Source organism: Durio zibethinus, chromosome 27 (genome assembly GCF_047325235.1).
Source record: "Durio zibethinus cultivar Kanyao isolate XHJ-2024 chromosome 27, ASM4732523v1, whole genome shotgun sequence".
Classification (NCBI taxonomy): Eukaryota; Viridiplantae; Streptophyta; class Magnoliopsida; order Malvales; family Malvaceae; genus Durio; species Durio zibethinus.
This window is the reverse complement of record NC_143188.1, coordinates 14175332-14200196: the sequence shown is the minus strand read 5'-3', so window position 1 is coordinate 14200196 and position 24865 is coordinate 14175332. Positions and strand designations below refer to the sequence as shown.

The following is a 24865-nucleotide window of genomic DNA, read 5'->3' as shown; positions in this document are numbered from 1 at the left end:
TTATTGTATTATGCCCATGAGGCTTTGTTTTAATTATGGAATTATAAAGTTAATTAAGCTTCATTCTAATTATATATTAACTTTATTCAATTATATATTGATTAATAAATTAGTTAATAGCATTCGTACTCCCTAAATTTTAATCTAAATTTTATTTTGATTTCTAAATTTTAAAAAGTATTAATTGAATCCTTAATTATCCAAAGTTGTCCTATTTTGATCATTATATCTATGAAACCGTTTAAAATGATGACAAATACCAATTAATACCATATATGATGTCAACTAACATTTCACGTGATAGATTAAGGACCAACATAAAATCCTTTAAAAACTTAGGGACCAAAGATGAAACTATCTCAAAATTTTATATATTTTATATAATTTTATAAAATATTAAATTTAAAATTATATTTTTATATTTTTGTTGTAATATAATTTATTGGTTATAGTTTTTGTTTTTAATAGAAAATGGTTCTTTAAAAATTCAAATTAAGTTAAAAATTCAAATTCATTTTAAAACAAAAAAAATTATTTTCTATTAAAAATATTATTTTACTCATAAATAATAATAAAAATATTATTTTCTATCCATAAAATATATATTTTAAAATATTAAATGTTTTTATTTTTCTTTTTCAAATTTATTTTATGCAAAATAAACAAAGGAAAAGATAAAAATAATTCAAGAAAACTTTGATTTTTATATATTTCAAATATATTTTATAAAATATTATAATTTAAAATATTTTTTTAATTTTTATTATGATATGATTTATCAATAAAATAATATTTTTATAAAAAATATATTTTTAAAAAATTAAAATTAAGTTGAAAATTCAAAAATAATTTTATTAAAATTACATATCATTTTAAAAAATTAAGTAGAAGTTTTTATATCAGTTTCAAAAATTAAATAAAAACTCTATTTAATGTTAAAATATTATGTAAAAAATTTCAGATCATTTTAAAGTTAAAATAAATTTATTAATTTATTCAAAAATATAAAAACAGTATATTCATATAAAATAAAAAATATAATTTAAAACATTATTATTTTTTATAAAATGTATTTTATAAAATATATTTAAAAAGAAAAAATAAAAGATATTTAATATTTAAAAAAATAATTTTTTTGGATAGAAAATAATACGTTTTATTATGACTTATGAGTAAAATAATATTTTTAACAATTTTTTTAAATGTATTAAAATTTTTAAAAAATGGAATTTAAAAATTTTAACTTAATTTTAAGTTTTGAATATTTATTTTCTATTTAAAACAAAAATTTATCTAATAAGTTGTATTATAAAAATATGCAAATATAATTCAATATTAGTATTTTTTTTATAAGTCATGTATGAAATATATAAAATTTTGATATAATTTCATCTTTGGTCCCTAAACTTTGAAAGAATTCTACTTTGATCCTTTATTTGCCATGTAAGCTAACTAATGTCATCACATGATGCCAGCTAGCATTTGCTGTCAAATTAGATGGTTCTATGAGCGGAAAGACCAAAATAAAACAACTTTGGACAATTATGGATCCAATTAAATTTTTTAAAATTTAAGGATCAAAATATAATTTAAATTAAAATTTAGAGATTACAGCTACTGTTAACCCTTAATAAATTAATTATTTCATTTTATTTATTAATTTTAATATAAAATATAAATATTGATCATAATTGTAACTTTTATTTTTAATTGTAATTTCATAAAAAAAATATTATTACTCTATTACATTGAGCAATGAACATTCCCATTTAACTAAGAAATTAAGACTAAGGGCTACTACATACAAAGCCACTCTTGGGATGATGTGAGTGATCAAGATCTCCTAAATTGCTTATTGTTGATCCACTTGAGCTTGTTTCAATCTTTTTGGTGAAATTTCATTTTATTTTTATTTTTTTTACAAAAAAATTGTAAACTAGATAAAAGATAGAATTATAAATACTAAAATTTAAATCTTAAACTTATTAAATATCATCTTAATTATAAGAAAAACTGCATGAATCTAATTAAAATTTAGATTCAATTTTACATGAACTTTGACTCTAATAAGCAATTACATTAGAAATGACTGCTACGACTTCCACACTATAGCTAGAAAGTGAAAAACAATGGCATCCTTCCATGGTCCTGCACACTTTAATCTCCAGATTTTGACAAGTCGTAACTTCAAGCAGATTCTGCTGTGCAACCAATATCAATTTTTTTGGGGGGGTAAATACTAAAAGTGTTGAAAAAAAACTGACCAAATAGCTAGGCAATGGATTTTCATGAACCAAATCATGGAATCCTCTTGCCTTTCTATACCTTCAATCATCCATTGGTCTCATTCCAATCATCTTGCCTTCTTTATCACTTTAATCTTTATTCGGTCAATAAACTTCACTACTACAAAATATAATACCTTTGCATTTATTGGTTAGTACACAATCATTTTCTCTTTAAAATACTTTATTCTAATCTTTATTCCATAAATACGAATATAATTCTTCTTAGATCATGTGAATTATGATGAATATAGGTTTTTTTGGTTTTTATTTTAAGCTGTAATTAATTAAAAAATTGCATACATACCTCGAGTGGTGCGTATGTTACTGAACTTGACATATTTGATAAAAATAAAACTAATTGATATACTAAACTTGACATTTTTTTTTTTTTTACAAAGTAGGCTGCAGTGTAAGAATAAAAGTTTAAGTCTCAAATCTAATAGGTATTACCTTTTAAAGATAATATATGAACCAATTGAATTATTTTGTAAGTGAAAAAATATTACTACATTTCCAGCAAAACAAGAAAAAACCTACTGCGATTCATTCTAAACAAATTACAAGTACAACTAAAAGAGAATCAGAGTAAGTAGAAGAAAATGCGATAATTTTTTTTGTTAAGCGACATAAAATTTTTGGATTTTACCAAGTATAATTTTTTTTTCGGATCGATCCGTATTATTTCATGAATTTGGTCTTGAGTATCACTGTTTCAAAAAGATAAAGCATATAAATTTATATACCAAAATTGTTACTTTAATAAAGTATAAAGAAGATTGGATCAATCTAAAGTTAAAGCTAGCTACTATCTTCCGGGTAGTGTAAGGCATAAATTCTGCAGCTCGGGTACCCCAATACAGCCATGTAGAAACAGAGAAACCTAACTCACTATTTCTTCTATCCTTTAGTCCTTTGTTTCTTCAGGCAACTCGGGCCAAATTTCCTTTAACTGTCGTTGTATTACCTCCTTTGAACCGTTAAGCTAGCTGGTAGAATTTGATGGCAAGCGACCAGGGGAACCCGGAGGAAGTGAGAATTCCGATGCCTGAGATAGAGCAATCGGATTTCATGAGAGAATGGAGGATGAAATTAAAATCAGCATCGCTTGAATTACAAGACCGGGGAAGAGGTGTATCTCAAATAACCCAACCGTTAATACAAAGAGTTACACCTCACCTAGTTGGCGTTATCAAGGAGGACTTTAAGAAATATTTTGAACCGAGGATGGTAGCCTTCGGCCCTTTGCATCATGGCAACCCGAAGTTCGATCGGGGAGAGCGAATGAAACATTTATTGGCAGCTATCTTCGTAGAGGAGAACAAAACGACTGCCGATGATCTATTCCACAAGATTAAGGATGAGATAAAGGATCTGAGGAAGTATTATAATCCGAAGGACATAAAAGACTACGATAATGATAAGCTAGCTTGGATGTTCTTCGTGGACGGTTGTGCAGTGTTGTATACCGTAGATTACGGTTTATACAGTGAGTTTTGGAAGTCATTCCCTTCAGATATGCTAGATCTCATGACATTTGCGAAACTTGATTTATTCTTGCTAGAAAACCAACTCCGTACAGAATCCTCAAGATATTGATTGGCTCAACCCGATGGCCCACAGTTTGGGAACAATCAATCAAAAAATTCATCAATGCTAACCTTATGACAAATATACCAAGTGCGATGAAGAGCCTACAGCTGGACGACAACAAAGCAGAAGGGCAAGATTACGCTCACCTTCTGGACGGGTTGAGGACAAAATTACTGACAGGAATAGTAGAACAGAAAAGCTGGGGCGTGATTGGTAGGTTTTGTTGGGAATATTGACTCAAATCCCATAAGAGATTTGTTTGAGATTTGTTTGGGATTTGTCAGATATTGCTTGATGGACAAGAAGACTTACAAAAGAAGAATTTCAAGAGAAAGATGATTCTTAATAGGTAAGTTTGACTTGCAAGAGAAGAATTCTAAAAGGAAAGGGATTCTTAATAGGCAAGTTTGACTTACAGGAGAAAAATTCTAAGAAGAGAGGGATTCTTAATGGGCAAGTTTGTTTGGTTATAAATAAGTGAAGTCTCTACAGGGTTAGGTATGAGAAAAAGATGTAAGAGAGTTGTAGGGTTTTGTGGGATAGACACCCCAGGAGTATTGGGGCTTTACATCTTATGGGTGTGTGTGTTTGTTTGTGAGTGGACTAGAGTAGACTGAGAGGGTCCACATAGGTATGATATATGAGAGCATATGGGTATGTGTTTGATTATGTTGAAAGAGTGCACAAGGGTTTAGGTTTGTGTTTGTTTGGGTAAAGAATACTTCATAGGACTAGAGGAGATTGAGAGTGTCTTATGAGTATTGATTGTTGAGTGAGGTTGATGATATGATGTATGTTTGTAATTCTCTACAACTAGTGGATCTTGTTTCTCATCCGTGGATGTAGGTCAGTTGGACCGAACCACGTTAAATTGTTGTCTCTTGTGTGTTTGATTTATTATTTGATTTTGCTTCCGCTGGTATGATTAGATTGGAGGCTTTTAGCCCAACAAATGTTATCAGAGCTGTGGTGATCCCCAACAAATGGTATCAGAGCTGTGGTGTTCCCCAACAGGTTTCTTCTTTGGTGCGGAAACAAGGCAAAAAATAGAAAGCTATTTCTGAGCATCATGGACCTTAAAGAATCAGGAATTCAAGTGAGCCCCAACATGGTACGCAACCTTCAAAATATTTCCTTCCATTGCAACATTCTGGGAAGCCTAAAGATGCCAGGCCTCGTGTTGAATGAGTCAACAGCCTCCATGTTCGTGAACTTGGGAGCTTTAGAAAAGTGTCCAGATTTTTATAATGATTATGCTGTCACCTCCTACTTAAGCTTCATTTCTTCTCTCATTCAGACACCAGAAGATGTTAAGGAGTTGCGGGCTTCAGGTACCCTTCACAATTACTTGGGCAGTGATGAAGAAGTGGTTGATTTTTTCCGTGGGATAAGCAGGAACTTGGCGCCAAATATATTCTTATATTATGATGTTATAGACGACATCCAAAGGTATTGCAACTCGTGGTTAATAGGTATCTCTTCCGATTATTCTAGTAGAAAATGGAGGATTCTTGGTTTTTGGGGCGCCACAGCAGGACTTCTTCTCACTTTTATTCAGACTTATTTCACCATCATTCCAAGGAAGTAGACATTCCTAATATTTAATTAGTTGGTATGTGTGTTCAAATTCAATTATAGAATTATGTACTCTGAAAATGTATGCTTTCATCGTTTCAAAATGTTTGAAAATGTGTTTTTACAGCACTCTTTAGCTTTGTTGTGGCAGATTGGTATGGATTTGATTTGATGTTTGATTGGATAAATTAAATAAATATATGGTTAAGGTTTGCTTTTATTTATTTTTCTGTCTTTTTATTTACATTTATTGCTTCTTTAAAAGTTCTTAAAAAAAAAAAAAAGACATTAAAAATAGAATAGAAAGTCAAAATATAACAATTGATTAAAATGAGTAAAGAAACTAAAATGTGATGCTAACTTTACCATAAACTTTTTATATAAAATAATTAAATTCGTTCATTATGCACTTCAAAAGAATAATTCAGAATTAATTGTTTTCTTTTTGCCACTATTCAAAATTAATTATTAACTAGAATGTATACTGCTCGAGTAATTTTTTTATTTATTTTAGAATATTTAAATTAAGTGATAAAAATATAATTTATAAAAAATATATATCTATATATAATAACTTTTTTCATATATATTAATTTAATAACATTTTTTAATGAATAAAGCTTTTTGTATTCATTTAACAACTAAAACTGAGTACTCTCACAAAACATATTTATTTAATCTAACGTATTATTTATCATTTTCATTTTAAACATTCAGATGTTAATGTTTATTGAACTCCCATGAATTCATAATTAATACTTACTAAATAGTATGGAAGCGACTTGTTATTGGTAATCATATTTTCAAACGACCATGATTCATAATTTGTATTTAAATATAATAATTATTATTTAAAATTAAATAAAATATAAATATTCACATGCAATACATGTGATGGTAATAAGTAAAACCAAATTAAATTAAACACATAACGTTTAATTATTTTATATAAATTTAATTAATTATGAATAAAAGTTCTTTTATAAACATAATTTGCAAGAGTAAATTTAAGTGGCTAATAAAGTTGGTAACCTAAACACTGTTAAATTATATTAACTTAACCCACACAAACCAAGACAATTTAATCTTTTTTTATTGGTATATTATGTCCACATTTATGACAAAGAGATAAAATTCTTAAGACAAAATTTAAGTCCTAACAGAATTTAAATTATATTAGCATAATATAGTTTAACTTTTAATCTATTTTTATTATTTTAATAATATACAATTTATTCATTCTTATTATTTAATTAATTATTTCTAGACAATGTATTTATTCCATTTAATCAATTATTTAATTAATTAATTATTATTTAATTAATTAATTATTATTTAATCAATTAAATTTAAATGTTTAATATAATAATAATCTAGACAATGTATTTATTCCATAAAAATCATTTTACTATTACTTATTATGGAAATACCACTTTTTATTATTAAAAAATTAAAATTCTATGAACAAATTATTATATTAACATCTTAACTAAATTATCAATGCGGAAAATATATATATATATATAAAATCTAAATTGGAGTGTATAAAATTATACATATAGCGTAAACTAGTATATATAAAATTATACATATGTGAGATGTACACGTATATTTAATAAAAACTAAAGGTATTGAGGTTTGGTTGTTTAATTATTTTCAATGAACTTAAAATTAAATTATATTTTTATTTGAAAATTTTTTGACACAATTGACATTGTAGTCTGAAAATAAAAAAAAAAAATGATTGTATATATTAAAGTTTAAATCTCAAATTTGTTAAATGATTTTATGAATCAATCGAATTAAATTTAAATTTTATTTTTTTATTTAAAAATTTGGTGCTTATATAGCTTAACAGCTACGAGATTACTATAATTTGGCTTAGTGGGGTTTTGGTTGTCATTCTTTTCTTTTTCAAATGCAATATCCTTAAGCAATTGATGCTCCAAAATTCGCCCATGCATTTACACTTATTTTTTCATGCATTTCGGCTTCCCCCAACATAAATACGACAAAGACTTTTTCACTTTTTTCTATTTTGATTTTTACAGAGATAAACAAATTCTTGGAAGAGAAATGTGGCTTTTTTTTTTTAATAAAGAAATGTGACTTTTGACTTCATTGTGGACTTTAGAAGTCAATGTTTGCTTTTCTCTCAAAGTTCACTTTACACGAGTATTCCTTATCTAGCGTCTTTGCATTGATCGTTCTAACTTTCTTTAATTAATTGAATAAATTTTCAATTGCAAAAACAACTTATAATATAATTATAATGAAAAAACTGATCAAATGACTTTGTTGTTGTTTATATAAAAAAAAAAAAAAAGTGAGAGAATCAGAATTTTATACAAGTTTAAACATTTTATTCATATTTAAAAATTTTTTAATTTATGATATTTTAAATTTATCTACATCTCTATTAATATATTATTAGAATATATATAGATGAAATCTTTTATGTTTATTTTTAGCGAAATACCGCATGAGAAATTTCGTTCATATTGTAGTAGTGTATTGAAAGAGTGACAGATTGAAAATACATTGAAAAGATCACATAATTGAAAGATTGACAGATTGAAAATAATTGAGAAATTCTATGCGTTTCTCTTAATATGAACAATGTTAGCGCCTTTAGTGGTGTGAAATTTCAAAATGGAAGCGCTAGCCCCTAAGAAATTTCTTAGTGTGGCATGGATTTAGAGATTAAAAAAATTATAAGTATTAAAATTTAAATCTTTATTTATTAAATATTACTTTTTATGATAATTGCATAAATTAATCGAATTAAAATTTAAATTTCCTTTAGATATATGATAATTGAATTTGTCAAAATTAAATCATAATTATTGAAATTATAAGAGTTTAACTGTTTATCAATTTACTTTCTATCTATTCATCCAGAAGCTGAATCAGAAGGGAAAGAAATTAACAATCGAAGGAGTTAAAAATCAAGGCAGATAATGGGTGTTCACTTGGTGTTTCACTTCATGCTGCTGCTATGGCTAATACAAGCAGCAGCATCCCAAGAGAGAGACAAGTCCGCTTGTACAGAAGTACGTGGGAATGTTACAATTCCATCCCCATTTGGAATCGAAGACCGCTGCTATACATATTCGTGGTTCAGAGTAACTTGCAACGAAACAGCTGATGGATGAAAGCCTTTTATCAGTCGGATCAATCTGGAGCTGCTCGATTCGTCGGTAGGCAGCGCGGTCCTCGTCAATAATCCAGTAACTTACGTCAATTGTGGCAATACAGATGACAATGGTGCTGCTCGTGCTAGTAACTCGTGCTAGTACTCTCAACCTGACCGGTACTCCATTTTTCTTCTCAAGTAAAAACAACATATTCAGGTCGGTAGGTTGCGGTAATTTGGCTACTATTTCTCGTAACGAAACTGATCATCCCGTCGGTGGCTGCATACAATCAAGATGTGGCGACCTGGGTTCTGAAGCTGGCTGCTTTGACCCGCAGTTTCGTGAAAATCTCACTTTCTATACTGTAAATGTGACGGAGATTAATCCTGGTAAGCTGGACAGCAAGAGATGCTCATTGCTTTCGTGATGACAAATATTTTATAGTCAGATTTAACATTTCCCATTCACATCAACAATGAAACGACGCATGTTCCAGCACTGCTCATCCAACATCCAGTAACTTATTTCAACTGTCGCAATAAAGATGATAATGGGATTAGTGTCAACCTCACACGCAGCCCATTTTTCTACTCAAATATCAGCAGCGCATTATGGACTTCAGGTTGGGGTAATTTGGCCATTGTTTTTTGAAATCAAGCTGATATTTATCCTATTGGTGGCTGCCTTATGATGATTCCTCCGGGCCTCAATTCTTTTGCTGCAAACATGACAGAGATTGGTTCTAATAACGGCCGCAACAGATCATGTGGATCTGCTTTCGTGAGTGACTTCAGTTACTTCGATGAAAGTTATTCCACAACAAAACATGACCGCCATGAGATAAGCAGTTGGACACATGTTTATACAACACTGCAATGGGGCATACCGAATCGTGGGCTGTGCGAGTTGGAAGAACGTTCAAACACCTTTTGTAGCTCCGATCGTCTATATTGCTGGTCCAACATGAGTTCTACGCATCTATGTGTTTGCAGTGTCGACTCCAACTTTGACGAGGATTATTCTATTGATGTCTGCCAAGGTAACATGTTAATTCATGTCTTCTGATATACTATATGTGTTTCTAACTTTAATTATTTTATTCATTTCATAAATGACAGAAGCTGGAAAATGTGGGAATCGTATATATAAGAATTGTCATATGCTTTGTCTGAATATTCCTGGCAACTATAGCTCGTCGTCCTAGCAAATATAAATACGCAAGGGACAAAGATATATGCAAGCCTATAGCGATTGATTCACTAACGTTGCCAGCCAAAAAGGAAGGAGACTCGGCAATCATTATAGGTGCGTGTCAGGTTCCCATTTCTTTTTTATACTAGAGAACCAAACTGACAGTCTATTTGACAGCTCCATTGAACATTCTCACTACATCAAAAGATTCGTTTTATGATTGAGTTCAATTATAAAAAGTACCCTCAGTGCGGCGGGAGTCCTCCAATTAGACTCCAAAATTAATGAAAGTTTATTATCTATATTCAAATTTCAACCCACTCTTGTCACTTGTGGTCAAATTTACCTTTTAAATACATTAATATAATTTGTGCCCTATGTAGGCTGCAGCACAAGTATTGGAACATTATTTGTACTACTTGGTACATGGGGTATGTACAAAGTACTAAAAAGAAGAACTAACATCAAGCTTAAGCATAGATACTTTAAAGGGAATGGAGGTTTACTACTGCAACAGCAATTGTCAGCAATGAAGGTAATGTTGAAAAAAATAAGGTTGTTTACTTCAATGAAGTTGGAAAAGGCAACAGATTACTGTAACGATAATCAAATCCACAGTCAAGGAGGACAAGGAACTGTTTATAAAGAAATGTTAACTGATGTAAGCATCGTGGCAATCAAGAAGTCTAAAATGGTGGAAGAGAAGAAAGTTGATGAAAAGAAGCTTGAACAGTTCATCAATGAGGTTATAATTTTATCACAGATCAACCACAGAAATGTGGTTAAGCTTTTAGGATGTTGCCTGTATTGGGATATGGTTCACATGTGAGTAAAGAATCCCACATTAGTAAGAAATCTGAATGAGATGTTCTATATATACATGAAGGATCCAAGAATCTAATAGCTTAAGCTTTTGGGTTCAAGTGGTGTTGTATGTATGGGCTCTCTGATGTGTTCCTATGGGCTCTAAGTTTGGTTTTATCTCCCCAATAAGTGGTATTTCTATGGGCTCCAAGTTTGGTTTATCTCCCTAACAAGTGGTATCAGAGCCAGTCATAAACCGTTCGATCCACGTCAAGCCCCTCGAGGGAGGTAAGTAGGGTAGTCAGCTTCCCTGACAAAGTCGTCACGAGATTGGGTGAGGGGGTATATAAGCACCCGTGAGGAAGGCTGATCTGAGACACCAAATGAGTGCATGCCCGAGTCCTGGAGCCTCGCAGGTCGGAGCTTAAGTCTCGATCCGTGACAAGAGCTTGGAGACAAAATCCCTTTGCTAATGTATGAGTTCATCCCCAATGGAACACTGTCTCAACTCATACATGATCAAAATGAAGAATTCCCAATGACATGGGAAATGCGTTTACGAATTGCTATAGAAATTGCTAATGCATTATCCTATTTGCATTCGACTGTTTCTATCCCCATTTATCATCGAGACATCAAATCCAGCAACATACTTTTGGATGATAAATACAGAAAGAAGTGTCGGATTTCGGAACGTCAAGATCAATTTCACTTGAACAAACTCATCTAACCACTCAAGTACAAGGAACTTCGGATACTTGGATCCTGAGTATTTTCCATCAAGTCAATTCACAGAGAAGAGTGATGTTTATAGTTTTGGGGTTGTTCTTGTTGAAATTTTGACGGGACAAAAACCCATCACCTCTAGACAATCAGAGGAAGTGAGAAGCTTGGTACCATTTTTTCTGCTCTCGATGAAGGAGAATTCATTATTTGACATTTTTTATCCAATCATAATGAATGACGGTCCAGAAGAAGAGATTGTAGCGGTTTCAAAGCTAGCAAAAAGATGCTTGAATCTTAGTGGAAAGAAAAGGCCTACAATGAAACAAGTTGCAATGGAGCTGGAGTTGATTAAGTCGTCAGAAGAAGCTTATGCGATTGAACCAAGTGGCCACGAAGAATCTGATACAGATGACATAATCGATCCTGGGGCTATTGCTACTTGTTCAAACATGTCAATTATAAACAATTTGTAGTTTAACATTGTAATTACGTTCTTCCTTTGGTGTGTACTCGATGTAATATATCCTCATGATTAGTTCATTTTTTTATTCTTCTTCTAAATTCAATTATTTTTGTCTCATTTCTTCCTCATGTTTTTTTTTTTTTTATTGAAGACTTCTTTTTATATTTTCAATTTTTTTAGATACATTTTGCAAGAAAAAAATTTAATAAAAGTAAAGATGACGAAACAATCCATTTTTCATAGATTTTGATTGCCCCCTATCTAATATGTCCATGTTTTGAAAAATTCTAAATAAATTCAAGATTTTTTTTTAATCGAGGTCGGATCAAAGGCAAATTTAGAATGTTTTGTCTTGTATTGAATATGTATATATTTATATGTTAAAAATATTTATATAAATGAGTTTCGATTCTTCTAGATCCTATGGATATGTTTTTTGTTTGGGATCTAATTGAGGTTTTTCTCCTAAAATCAAACTCGAGTCAGAGACAAGTTTATAATGTTTTGTCTTACTTTTAATAGATATTAAATTATATTTTTAATTATTTATTTGTTTTATATTTATATTTATATCTATGCATTATATTAATCAAATTATTATTTAATATCTTAATTTAATAACATTATTTTTTGTTTAGGTACCTTATTAGAAATTCTTTTATTTAGATACCATATTAGAAAAAAGCATAATAATTTAGGGACAAATGAAGTATTATTTCTATTATACACATTTATAGAGAAAATTGGTCAATGACAATTTTCTTTCTTTTTCTAATTTGTGTTTTTCTTTTTTTCTACACATAAGATGTGAATATCATACTCTTAAATGTATCATTTATAGGAGAAAATTGGTCAATGACAATTTTTTTCTTTTTTCTGATTCTTTTTTTTTTTTTTACACATAAGATGTAAACATGAGACTCTTAAATGTATCATGTATAAGAGAAATTTGGTCGATGACAATTTTCTTCCTTTTTCTAATTTGTGTTTTTTTTTTCCTACACATAAGATGTGAACATGAGACTCTTAAATGTATGTTATGGAATATTATTTAAATGAGTTTATGGATCACCACCAATCAAACTATTAAAAGTGAAACCATACATTTCTCACTTACAAACCGAATTCTGAATACAAATTCTCAAATTAGGCATAAAAAATGCAAATAAAGACCACAAGATATACATAAAAACCATCTAACAACAACAACAACAACAACAACAACAACAACAACAATAATAATAATAATAACAATAATATAATCAATCCAAACCAATCAACTAAACAAAATATAAATCAATAGATGTTGCTGCAAGGAATAAGAAAAAAATTAAAATTTAATTCAATTGATTTATGTAATTATTTCAAAAGTTTACATTCAACAGATTTAAAATTCGAATTTTAATACTTACAAAAAAATTTTTATTCTCAAGCTGCTATCTATGTAAAAAAATCATGAAAAAAAAATAAAAAACACAAAATATACGTGAGAATCATCCAATATAACAAAAAAAGGATAAAACCAACAACAAATCCACTGTCAACAATCCATGATACGATGTTCATGTTTTTAAATTTTCTCTAACTTGATGATTATGTAAAAGATTAAATTGGTTTATGAAAATTTCTTTTTGAGTTGATGTTGAGAATTTTCTTTGCTTGTCTTTTTGGTTTTTGACACGTAAACCATGAACTCGAGACTTTTTTTTTAACATTCTGTTCATTTTGGGTTTATTTTGAATTTTTTGTATTACATAAAATTTACAAAAATCACTAAATCACAATGGAAAAAAAGATGTTAACTAAAAGTCATTTTGTAATTTGGAATTATTTTATATAAGAAATTAAAAATTTTCTTTCAAAAATACAATTTATAATTTTTGATTGATTGATATTTACTTTTTATTTTCATTTCATTGATTATTAGTAATTCACCATAATTATGGTTAAGATTTGCAAGGTCAACCATAACTTTAAAAGTTAGAAGTGGTGTTAATTAATTTCTTGTATGTTATAATTAGAATTTCATTGAGAAGTTTTTAAAAAAAAAAGCTATGAAAAATTTTGAATGTAAATAATATTGAATTAAGTCTTTTTTTCATTAAAAGTTAAAGTTTATTTATGAAATTTAAATAATTGGTAATGGTAACTTTTTTAATTGAAATGAAGAAAGTCATTAATCTTGTTCTTCTTCGGCTGCATTTTAAGCTATTATCTTTGGCAGCTACTTAATATCTACTTAAAACAAAATAAAATAAACTATTTATAAATAGTTGTCACAATTAATTTTATTAAATTATTGAATATTTCTAATTTAAGATTTTATTTTTTATTTTAAAATTTATAAGCCTAATTGGTTACTAGCTAGTCAGCTTAACAGTTAAGAGATTATTATGTTCACTCGAAAAAAAAAAGATAAGTATGATATTAATTTCCATTTATAGGTTTGGTTGCATTAAATTGGTAAATGCATTTCCACTTGTTCACAAAGTTTGATGAGACTGATTGCAATAATAGCAGTGTAATTCATGCTTCGGTAACATTATTTTTTAAAGTTTGGTGGGGTAGCTGAATTATATTTTAGGGAGAATTAGAAAAAGCTCCGGTCTATTACAAATTTTTATTAATTGGTGCAATAGGAATAAATTATTACATTAAAGGAAATGACAAGTTTTAAATTTATAAAAAAAAAAAGTTATTTTTACCCTTCTTGATCTTAATGACTGAGGTTGTGTAGAAAAAAAGAGAAAAACAAAGTCCATAATTTTAAATATTCTATGATAATTTTATTTGATAATTTAGCCAATTTATTTTACTGGATTAATATTACTTGATTCGTTACATCAATATTTTTTTTGAATTACAAAGAAAAAATAAAAAAATAAAATTATAATTTTTTTAAACCCCTAAAAACTCTATTCCCATGCATCAACGCTAATCAACCAAAAAAAAGCGCTAAGACCTCAATGAAAAGATATTTTAATTTCTTTTAGTATGAAGGAATTTGTAGTTTGAAAATAAGAGAAAAAATTATAGATATTAAATTTTGAATATAAATTTAGTATATGTTATCTCTTAAAAATAATTGTATAAATCAATTGAATTAAACTTCAAATTCAAATATTATAAAATTTTAATATCTATATTTGTATTATAATTCCTTGGAATTACTATTTATTTCTTAAATATTAAAAGGGTAAATTTAGAATTAATCAAATATATAAAGATAAAATTATCCAATAAATGGTATTCTTAATTCCTGATGAGGTAGAAATTGTAATTCCTAGGAAAGAGTAAAGAATTGTTATTACTTGTTTCTAAGAAATTGACATTCCATGGAATTACTTTCTTTGCTAAAAAAAGGAAACAAACAATAGAATTAAAAAAAAAAAAAAAAAAACAGCATAAGGAAAATAGTTGGAATGAAATCTCAATTCCATCCAACCAAACATGGGGTAAGAATGTTTTGGGAAAAAAAATCTCACTTAATCTCCATACGAATGTGCACATGTTTTTGGCAAAACCAGAATATGATAGGGATATAGATATTAAAATTCTATTATTTTTTAGTTAGATTTATCAATTTAAAATATGATAGGATAACAAGATAAAAATGAAAGTAACCTGATTTAAAATTTTAATAAAAATCATATATAAGTTTGATAAAAGCTAAACAATGTGTTTTGTATTTATCGTGTTAACATAAATTGTAATATAATAATTTTTTGTATTTTATACTTATTAAACACGAAATAAACAAACATAAATATGTGAATAGTAAAATATACTTTCAATTTAAGTCTCCGCATCTTTTTTCAGCTCATGCATGGGAGTAGAGTTTCTAATGGTTTAAAAAATTATTATTTGGCAATTCACTATACCAGAGGGAAAATGTAACAAGGTATGGCGACTGAACTTTTGTGCTATTATCTGGTCTCTTTGGCTATGTAGAAGTGAAATGATCTTCAATGGAAAGGTGTTTGATTTTTCACAAATTGTCGATATCATCAAATTGAGAGTGGTGTGGTGGTTCAAGGCCATGTGGCCAATAGTCGAAAGTGTAGTCAGTGAGCTAATTAGATCCCCAAAAGAAATGGGTTTTTCCTAGGAAACGCAAGTTAAACAAAGACAAAGTTATACGGTTGAAACCTATATTTGGATCTTTGAAATTTAATGTGGATGGATTGATGGTAATGCAGGAATAAGTGGAATACATAAGGATGAATTTGGGGCCGTCAAAGGGAAATTTTCTAAATCCGTGAGAAAAGCGGACGCAAATAAAGCTGATTTGATGGCAATAAAGGAGGCATTTGTTCTTTATATAATTTTTCTTTGGACAAATATGCATATATTGGTGATTGAAAACGATTTCTTTTATGCGGTCAGTTGAATCAAATCACCCCAAACTACTCTTTGGAGGTTCAGAAAACACATAATATATTTGGAAACCTTGAAGAAACAAGAAGTTGGCGATTCCATCACATACCAAGGGAGGCAAATGATGTTGCCGATAGCATTGTCAAATTAGGAGTGAATCGATCCCGAAACGTTCTAGAATGGTATAATTAGATGTTGGTTTTGTCTCTTCAGTTGTAATTTTCTTTTGACAGGATATGCAACTAGTTATTTGTTGTTCTCGTCATTATTTTGTATCTCAGTTTCTCATCAATAAAAATTTCTACTCTTTAAAAAATATATTATTATTTTTTAAAAATATTATTAGTTTATTATTATTTTTTTCTTTTATAATAAAAAATTATTGATTTCATAAGTCAAAGACATTAATTTAATGAGATAAATTGAATAAAATATCAAATAAATTATTATAAAATATTTAAAATCAAGGATGCATTTATCTATTTATTTCTTTAAAAAAATCCATTTAAAAGATTATCCAATTTTTTCTTAATTTTTTTTAAAACATAACTCTTCTCAAATTTAGTAGTGGGAGATAGATAGACATATAAAACATGCTCAGGAATATTCGTGATAAAATATAATTCACATACCCCACCAAACGTAATAAACTAATGAAGGTGTGCAAGTGAATTAAATTTGATAATTTTAAACAAATACGATATTAAAAAATGAAAATAATAGCAAAAATTATATATGAATTTAATAAAATAAAAAATATTATTGAATATAACAAAATTATACATGAATTCAACACAATCAAAGCTATTGAATATATTATAGTTGACCATTTGGTGCATTATTAAATATTTGTAACAATGTTGTTCCAGATTCAAAAAACTTGAAATAATCCCATGAGGGACTGTGGGGTTTAAGGAGAATGGTTTTCCTTCATTCTCTAACCAAGTCATTGGGAAATCTTTTGTATTGAACTATATTGCAATAGTGTCTTTCACTCTATTCATTTTCCTTTACTAGGGTGAATCTCTTGAGCATAGCTCCCTCTCGTACCAACTACTTTCTTTTACATTCTCCTCACTTTTGTTCTTGTTTGCTCGCAGAAGTCCCCTTCTAAGTGTTTATGCTGACATGTCTGTAACATATAAGGTAAAGCCTCTCTAAAATTTCTTGTTTATTGCCATTGAATTCATGTTCTTTAGACCACAATATTGCCTATATTTTCCTACATATTAGATATCAGTGACATTAATTGCAATCTTCCAAGAATTTTTCGATGTATGATATAATTACATGTGTTAATTACAGTGTGGTTTCTTTGGCTAACAAAATTGTTGGATGTTAAAATCCTTCTTTTATCTACTAATAATGAGAAACCAAGAAAACATCTAACAAAAATGCTTTAGTTATTAATTGTTGATTGACACCTTTCCATTTTCCCTAAATAGAAAACAAATGAAGGAATGAGGGGAAATGTATCATGTTAAGTTCCAAATCCTGAAACATAGAATATGGTGAAATGGCAGATGCTAGGGACTTAAATTGACTTAGCCTTGTTAGGGGAACCTTTTAATTATTGGTAACTTTCAAATCCAAAGAACATTTGGAAATTAAAGTGTAATTTTGACTCAACCTTCCATGGGAATCGAGAAAATGGAAAATTTGAGAAAGTAATAATTATAAAAGAATAAAAAGATAGGTGCCAAGACATGAGCATTTCTCCCCCTTTTTAATAATTCTTTTTATATAAAAAGAGGCTAACTTCATTAGCTTCTTGTCTTCTCATTCGTGCATGTGACCACTAATTAATGGTTTATGCTTTTATGCAGGAATATTACAATCCAAACCAATCCATGTTGGAGTTAGTTTTTGCTCCTGCAGAAGAATGGATTGCACTAAGTGACTCAGAAATTATTGATGCTACAATGAAGGAACTTGCAAAGCTCTTTCCTGATGAAATTTCTGCAGATCAGAGCAAAACAGAAGTCGCAACATACCATATTGTTGAAACACCAAGGTTAGACTCAGTGCATTTATATAGAATCTCTCTTAGTACTTTTTTTTTTTTTAAATCAAGTTCTAGTCATTGCTTGAAGTGTTATGTTGTGGCTGAAAAATACATGGCCGGGGATGGCTTCCCTTTATATTTATGTAGTGATGCATCAAAGAGTATAATTGTGCTAGAAACATGTAACATAAATATTTATTTCAAAATTTTCATGGAAGCTTTTAATACTATCTTGGACAAACGTTCGGACAATCTCTAAACATGATTTCAGTACCATTACATACATATTGCACATAAATGCATGAATGCATGTATCAATATGTGGAACTGTACACCTATTTTAAATGGATTGCAGCCTTAAATCAATTTACGTTTGTACCTTGATCACTAGATTCCTACTGAAACTAAAAGCTAATTATCATTTCAGGTCTGTATGTAAAACTGTTCCAAATTGTGAAACCTGCTGCCCCTTGCAAAGATCTACGATGGAGGGGTTCTATCTAGCAGGTGATTACACAAAGCAAAAGTATTTAGCTTCGATGGAAGGTGCTGTTCTCCAAGGGAAGCTTTGTGCACAGTCTATTGTACAGGTACTTTTTGCATTCTTTTGCTCTGCCATGTTGCTGTAACTGAACTAGCATAAGTTTCACTTTTTTTCCGTATAAAGTTCAAATTACTGGTTGTCTTAGATGCCAAAATTGTTGCAATACACCATGCCAGTAGTCTTGTAAAGGTGGCAATGAGTCCATACAATAGGACGATGAAATGAAATTGTCTGTTTGTGCTTGTTTCAGCACTTCTAATGGATCGAAATATGCAGGATTACGAGTTGCTTCGTACTTTGGGACCAAGAAAGTTGGCAGGAGCAAACATTCAGTGATGGCTTTTAAGTTGAAGGCAAAATTTCATAAGTTCGATTGTTCAAGGCCAGTAGGTTAGTGGTATGAGCAGTACATATATAAGATCATATACCCCTATAAAATCTGTAACATGTGCAAAGAGCATCACAAACTGCATGTAAAATTCTTTTGATGGAATCTATATGATCTTCAATTATCCTGTTAAAAGAAAAAAAGAAAAAGAAAAGGAATCTATATAATCTTTATCACTCTAGCAACTTCTAAGTTTTTGAGGAATAATCATCATAATAATCATAATCACAATTATGCTGTCGAATACATTAGCCATCTTTTAGTCAACAAATTAAGATAGAAACACTGAGTTCATTGACATTGCAACCCCACTATATTGAGTGGTAACCTGTAAGTTAGAAATTAACGCTTCCTTTTTGTAGAATAAAGTGGGAGAATGGAAGGAGAAAAGGAGAACCAAAAAATATTTTTACTAGTGTTCAATTCAATAGGTGAGAGAAGAACATGTAGAGTAGGGATAGAGTTATGTTTCAGGCTATTTGCTCAGGAACACTTGTAGCATTCTCCTCACTTAATCTCTTTATTTCTTTTATATCTGCTACTTAATTTCAGAGAATTATTTCTCACATAGCAAGGCTTTGTTTTGTAACAACTAGTTATGGCCCTTTGTTGCCCCAGTAAATTTTCTCTTCTCGCTATTGGCTTGAAGAGGACACTCGGTCGGGAAATAACCACTTCCTGCATGAACATGACAAATTGGTCCCTTCCCCTCTATTAGATTTCTCTGAATCTCTTCATTGACTTTCTTTCCTACAATAACCTGAAAACAAAAAACAAAGTACTCAACAATTCATAGAATCTAAAACTTACAGGGGACATCTTACAGGGCATGTATGCTAAGAAAAAACTTGTAATATAATTAGAATGAAAAAAAAACTTGTAATATAATCAGAATGAAAAAAGAGAGATCAGATGAGTTTGTTGTTGTTTATATAAAAAAATTTAAAAAAAAAAACAAAATTCAAGCTTAAACATCTTATTTTCAAGTAATGGGAGTAAATTGCATCATTAGTAAGTGGTCATTTCTCAAGTTACATTTTATTAGTATTTAATTTTTTTTAGTTTTAAATATTTTGAATTTACTTCAAATTCATTCATATTTAATCAATTTTCACACATATTTTCCGGTCCTCAATTTATACACTTTTTTCTTTCCTTCTCAAATAACATTACTAATTTACCATGAGTAAATTGCATATTAGTCATCCATTTAATATTTTCTTAATGTTTTATTTTTATTTGCACTATAAAAAAGCTCAATATTTTCATTTCTGATGTTTTCAATTTGTTTCAAACCCGTCAATCCGTCAATACCATGCTAAAATATGAACAAAATTTGTCACACGATACCTCCAACAAAATAAAGTTTCATCCATATGTTCTAACAATATATCATAATAAATACCGGTTCAACAGGGTTCAACAGGTTTATATATGTCTGAATTAGTTAATTCATGATAACTTATTTTTTATAATCTTTCAACAGATTCAAATTCAAACAATTAAGAAAAAAAACAAACTATCTTATCATTTAAACCAACGTCAATTCATAATCTCTTTTGTAATTTAACTTGCTACTACGCTAGCTATATATAGAATCAGACACATGCAAGACTTGTTGCAATATTAGCAGTATCTTTGCCTGTTTGAGCCTTGTGTCATCATGCTCTTTTATCTCCACGGATTGATTTAGTATTACACCTCTTTTTAAAATTTTTTTTTAAAATTTCTTTTTGCCAAACACATAGCAAATTAAGGGGCAAACATACAGCAACATTACTTGTAATTATTCAAGATTGGTGGGCTGAAAGTTTTATCACAAGCATGCAAATTACATATTTTATCCACTATTAAAAATTGAAAAGCATGTGTTAAAGTTTCCATTTTTATTAGTTCTATATGTTTCTCTTCATATGAACATTTTTAGTGCCTTTAGTGGTGTGAAATTACAAAATGAGAGCGCGACACCTAATAAATTTCTTTGTAAGGCACCGATTTGGAGATTGAAAAAAAATTGTAAATATTGAGATTTAAATCTTTACTTGTTAAATGTCACTCTTTATGAATAATTACATAATCTAATCTTTATGAATAATTACATAATCTAATCGAGCTAAACCTTGAATTCTCTCTACATATTTGATAATTGAATTTTTGAGGATTAAATCATAATTATTGAAATTATAGGAGCTTAGCGGTCTGTCAATCTACTTTCTATTTATTCATCCAGAAGCTAAATCTTCATTTCCTGCAGCAGGGAAAGAAATTAACAATCGAAGGAGTTAAAAAATCAAGACAGATCATGGGTGTTCACTTGATGTTTCACTTCATCCTGCTGCTACGGCTAATACAAGCACAAGCATCTCAAGAGACAGACAAGTTCACTGGTACCAGAAGTATGTGGGAATGTTACAATTACATCCCCACTTGGAATAAAAGACCGCTGCTATACAAACTCGTGGCTTAGAGTAACTTGCAACAAAACAGCTGATGGACCGAGGCCTTTCATCAGTCGGATCAATCTGGAGCTGCTCGGTTCGTTCTCGCCAAGCAGCGAGGTAGTCGTCAATAATCCAGTAACTTACATAAATTGTGGCAATAAAGATGATTAAACTATATGTGTTTCTAACTTTAATTATTTTATTCATTTCATAAATGACAGAAACGGGCAAATGTGGGAATCGTATATATAAGAATTGCAATATGCTTTGTCTGAATACTCCTGGCAACTATTGTTCGTCGCAATGCCCTGATAAATATAAATATTTAAGTATCGACGATAGATGCGAGCCCATAGCGATTGATTCACCAACGTTGTCAGCCAAAAAAGAACCAGACTTGGCAATCATTATAGATGCGTGTCAAATTTGCTTTCTCTTTTTTTTTTTTTTTATATATATATACCAGAACCAAACTTCCGATTACTCGATTGAAGGGTTCTCACTGCATTGGAAGATTCGTTTTATAATTTAGTCCAATTATAAAATGTACCCTCTCTTGGTGGGATGGGAACCTTCCTATTAGACTCCAAAATTAATGAAACTTTATTATCTATATTCAAATTTCACCCCACTCTTATTACTTGTATTCAAATTTACCTTTTACATTAACAAAATTTGTGCCCTATATAGGCTGCAGCACAAGTATTGGAACAATATTTTGGCTACTTGGTGAATGGGTTATGTGCAAAGTACTAAAAAGTAGAAAAGACATCAAACTTAGGCAAAGATACTTTAAAAGGAATGGAGGTTTACTACTGCAACAACAGTTGTCCAGTAATGAAGGTAATGTTGAAAAAATAAGGTTGTTCACTTCAAAGGAGCTGGAAAAGGTAACAGATTACTATAACGAGAATCGAATCCTCGGTCAAGGAGGCCAAGGAACTGTTTATAAAGGAATGTTAACTGATGGAAGCATTGTGGCAATCAAGAAGTCTAAAATGGTGGAAGAGAAGAAAGTTGATGAAAAGAAGCTTGAACAGTTCATCAATGAGGTGATAATTTTATCACTGATCAACCAGAGAAATGTGGTTAAGCTTTTAGGATGTTGCCTGGAAACAAAGGTCCCTTTGCTAGTGTATGAGTTCATTCCCAATGGAACACTGTTCAACTCATACATGATCAAAATGAAGAATTCCCAATGACATGGGAAATGCGTTTACAAATTGCTATGGAAATTGCCAACGCATTATCCTATTTACATTCGGCTGCTTCTGTCCCCATTTATCATCGAGACATCAAATCCAGCAACATTCTTTTGGATGATAAATATAGAGCCAAAGTGTAGTATTTCGGAACATCAGGATCAATTGCAATTGAACGAACTATCTAACCACTCGAGTACAAGGAACTTTCGGATACTTGGATCCTGAGTATTTGCGATCAAGTTAATTCACAGAGAAGACTGATGTTTATAGTTTTGGGGTTGTTCTTTTTGAACTTTTGACGGGACAAAAACCCATCTTCTCTAGACAATCAGAGGAAGTAAGAAGCTTGGTACCATTTTTTCTGCTTTCAATGAAGGTGAATTCATTATTTGACATTCTTGATCCAATGGTAATGAATGATGGTCCAGAAGAAGAGATTCTAGCAGTCGCAAAGCTAGGAAAAAGATGGTTGAATCTTAATGCAAAGAAAAGGCCTACAATGAAACAAGTTGCAATGGAGTTGGAGTTGATTAAATCGTCAGAAGAAGCTAATGCGAGTGATCCAAGTGGCGATGAAGAATCTGATACAAATGACATACTTGATCCTTGGACTATTGCTTCTTGTTCAGCTATGTCAATTACAAACAATTTGTAGATACCATTGTAATTACATCCATGGTACTCCTAGTTTTCAACTAGTTTTTAAACGTTTTTCCTTTGGTGTGTACTCGATGTAATATATCTCGTATTTAGTTTATATTACTATCCTTCTTCTAAATTCAACTATTTTTGTCTCATTTCTTCATTGCGTTCCTTTTTTTTTTTTTTACTCGAGACTATAAGGGTTTGATTCCAAATCACTGTAATTAAAAGTCCAACACAATAAACAAATCAACCTGTGATTCTTTGAACTTTTTGTCCATAGTTAGTACATGTTGTTTCCTGCTCAAAACAAATTTGTCTATCTCGATCCCAATATTAATATCCCAAAATGAAAAAGTTGATGATATCAACTTAAAATCTTATTCTTGTGTCTTATATTAAATAAATCTATGTTTTATCTTTTAAATTAGTTTGCGATTCTTTGACTTGTGCGCAAGCTATATTATCATTAGCATAAGGATGATATTATTATTTTATTTATAAAAAAGAATAATATTATATATTTTATCCAATAATATGAAAATTTTACTCTTTTCAAAGGATGTAAAGGTAATAAATAAAAAATTCATAAGTAATGTAATTATTATTTAAGTACTCGGAACGATTGAATTATATTAAACATCATATTTTACTTATGAAATTTTTATTTTTTTTACTCATCAAAAAGGCCCTAATTAATTTTAATGATTTAATTATTTCTAGTTAAACTATTTTTTCTTGTATATTGCTCTTGGATTTTCATGCTTGTGAGTTGTTATCGTATTGTGCCGATGAGGCTTTGTTTTAATTATGGAATTATAATGTTTTAGATTCAAGTTTCATTCTAATTATATATTAATTTTATTCAATTATATATTAATTAATAAATGAGTTAATAGCATTCATAATCTCTAATTTTTTATTTAGATTTTATTTTGATCTCTAAATTTTAAAAAGTTCTAATCAAATTTTTAATTATCCAAAACTATCCTATTTTGGTACTTCCATCTATGAAACAGTCTAAAGTGACGACAAATACCAATTGGCACCATATATGATATCAACTAACATTTTATGCGACAAATTAGGGATAAAAATAAAATTCTCTCAAAGTTTAAGGATCAAAGACAAAAATATCTTAAAATTTTATATATTTCATATATATTTTATAAAATATTAAATTTAAAATTATATTTTTATATATTTTTTTGTAATATAATTTATTAGTTATAGTTTTTTTTAATAGAAAATAGTTCTTTAAAAATTAAAATTAAGTTAACAATTCAATTTTTTTTAAAATTCAAAATCATTTCAAAAACAAAAAAATTTATTTTCTATTAAAAATATTATTTTACTCATAAATCATAATAAAAATATTATTTTCCATCCATAAAATATATATTTTAAAATATTAAATGTCTTTTATTTTCCTTTTTCAAATTTATTTTATACAAAATAAAAAATAGCAAAGATAAAAATAATTCAAGAA

At 29.2% G+C, this 24865-nt stretch overlaps 1 protein-coding gene and 3 pseudogenes across 1 annotated transcript; all 4 read left to right on the top strand.

The window, feature by feature from the left end:
- The first annotated feature begins 3287 nt into the window (after nt 1–3287).
- LOC149510989 (UPF0481 protein At3g47200-like) lies at nt 3288–5599 on the top strand. The gene is made up of 3 exons (XM_089756364.1): nt 3288–3778; nt 3850–4095; nt 4893–5599. The coding sequence occupies exons 1-3, from the start codon at nt 3288–3290 to the stop codon at nt 5464–5466; spliced, it is 1311 nt and encodes a 436-aa protein (XP_089612490.1). The 3' UTR covers nt 5467–5599.
- Nucleotides 5600–8399: 2800 nt separating this feature from the next.
- On the top strand, nt 8400–9034 carry LOC149510988 (wall-associated receptor kinase-like 3; annotated as a pseudogene).
- A 31-nt stretch (nt 9035–9065) lies between these two features.
- LOC149510986 (putative wall-associated receptor kinase-like 16) lies at nt 9066–23668 on the top strand (annotated as a pseudogene).
- On the top strand, nt 10165–11844 carry LOC149510987 (wall-associated receptor kinase-like 1; annotated as a pseudogene).
- Nucleotides 23669–24865: the final 1197 nt, after the last annotated feature.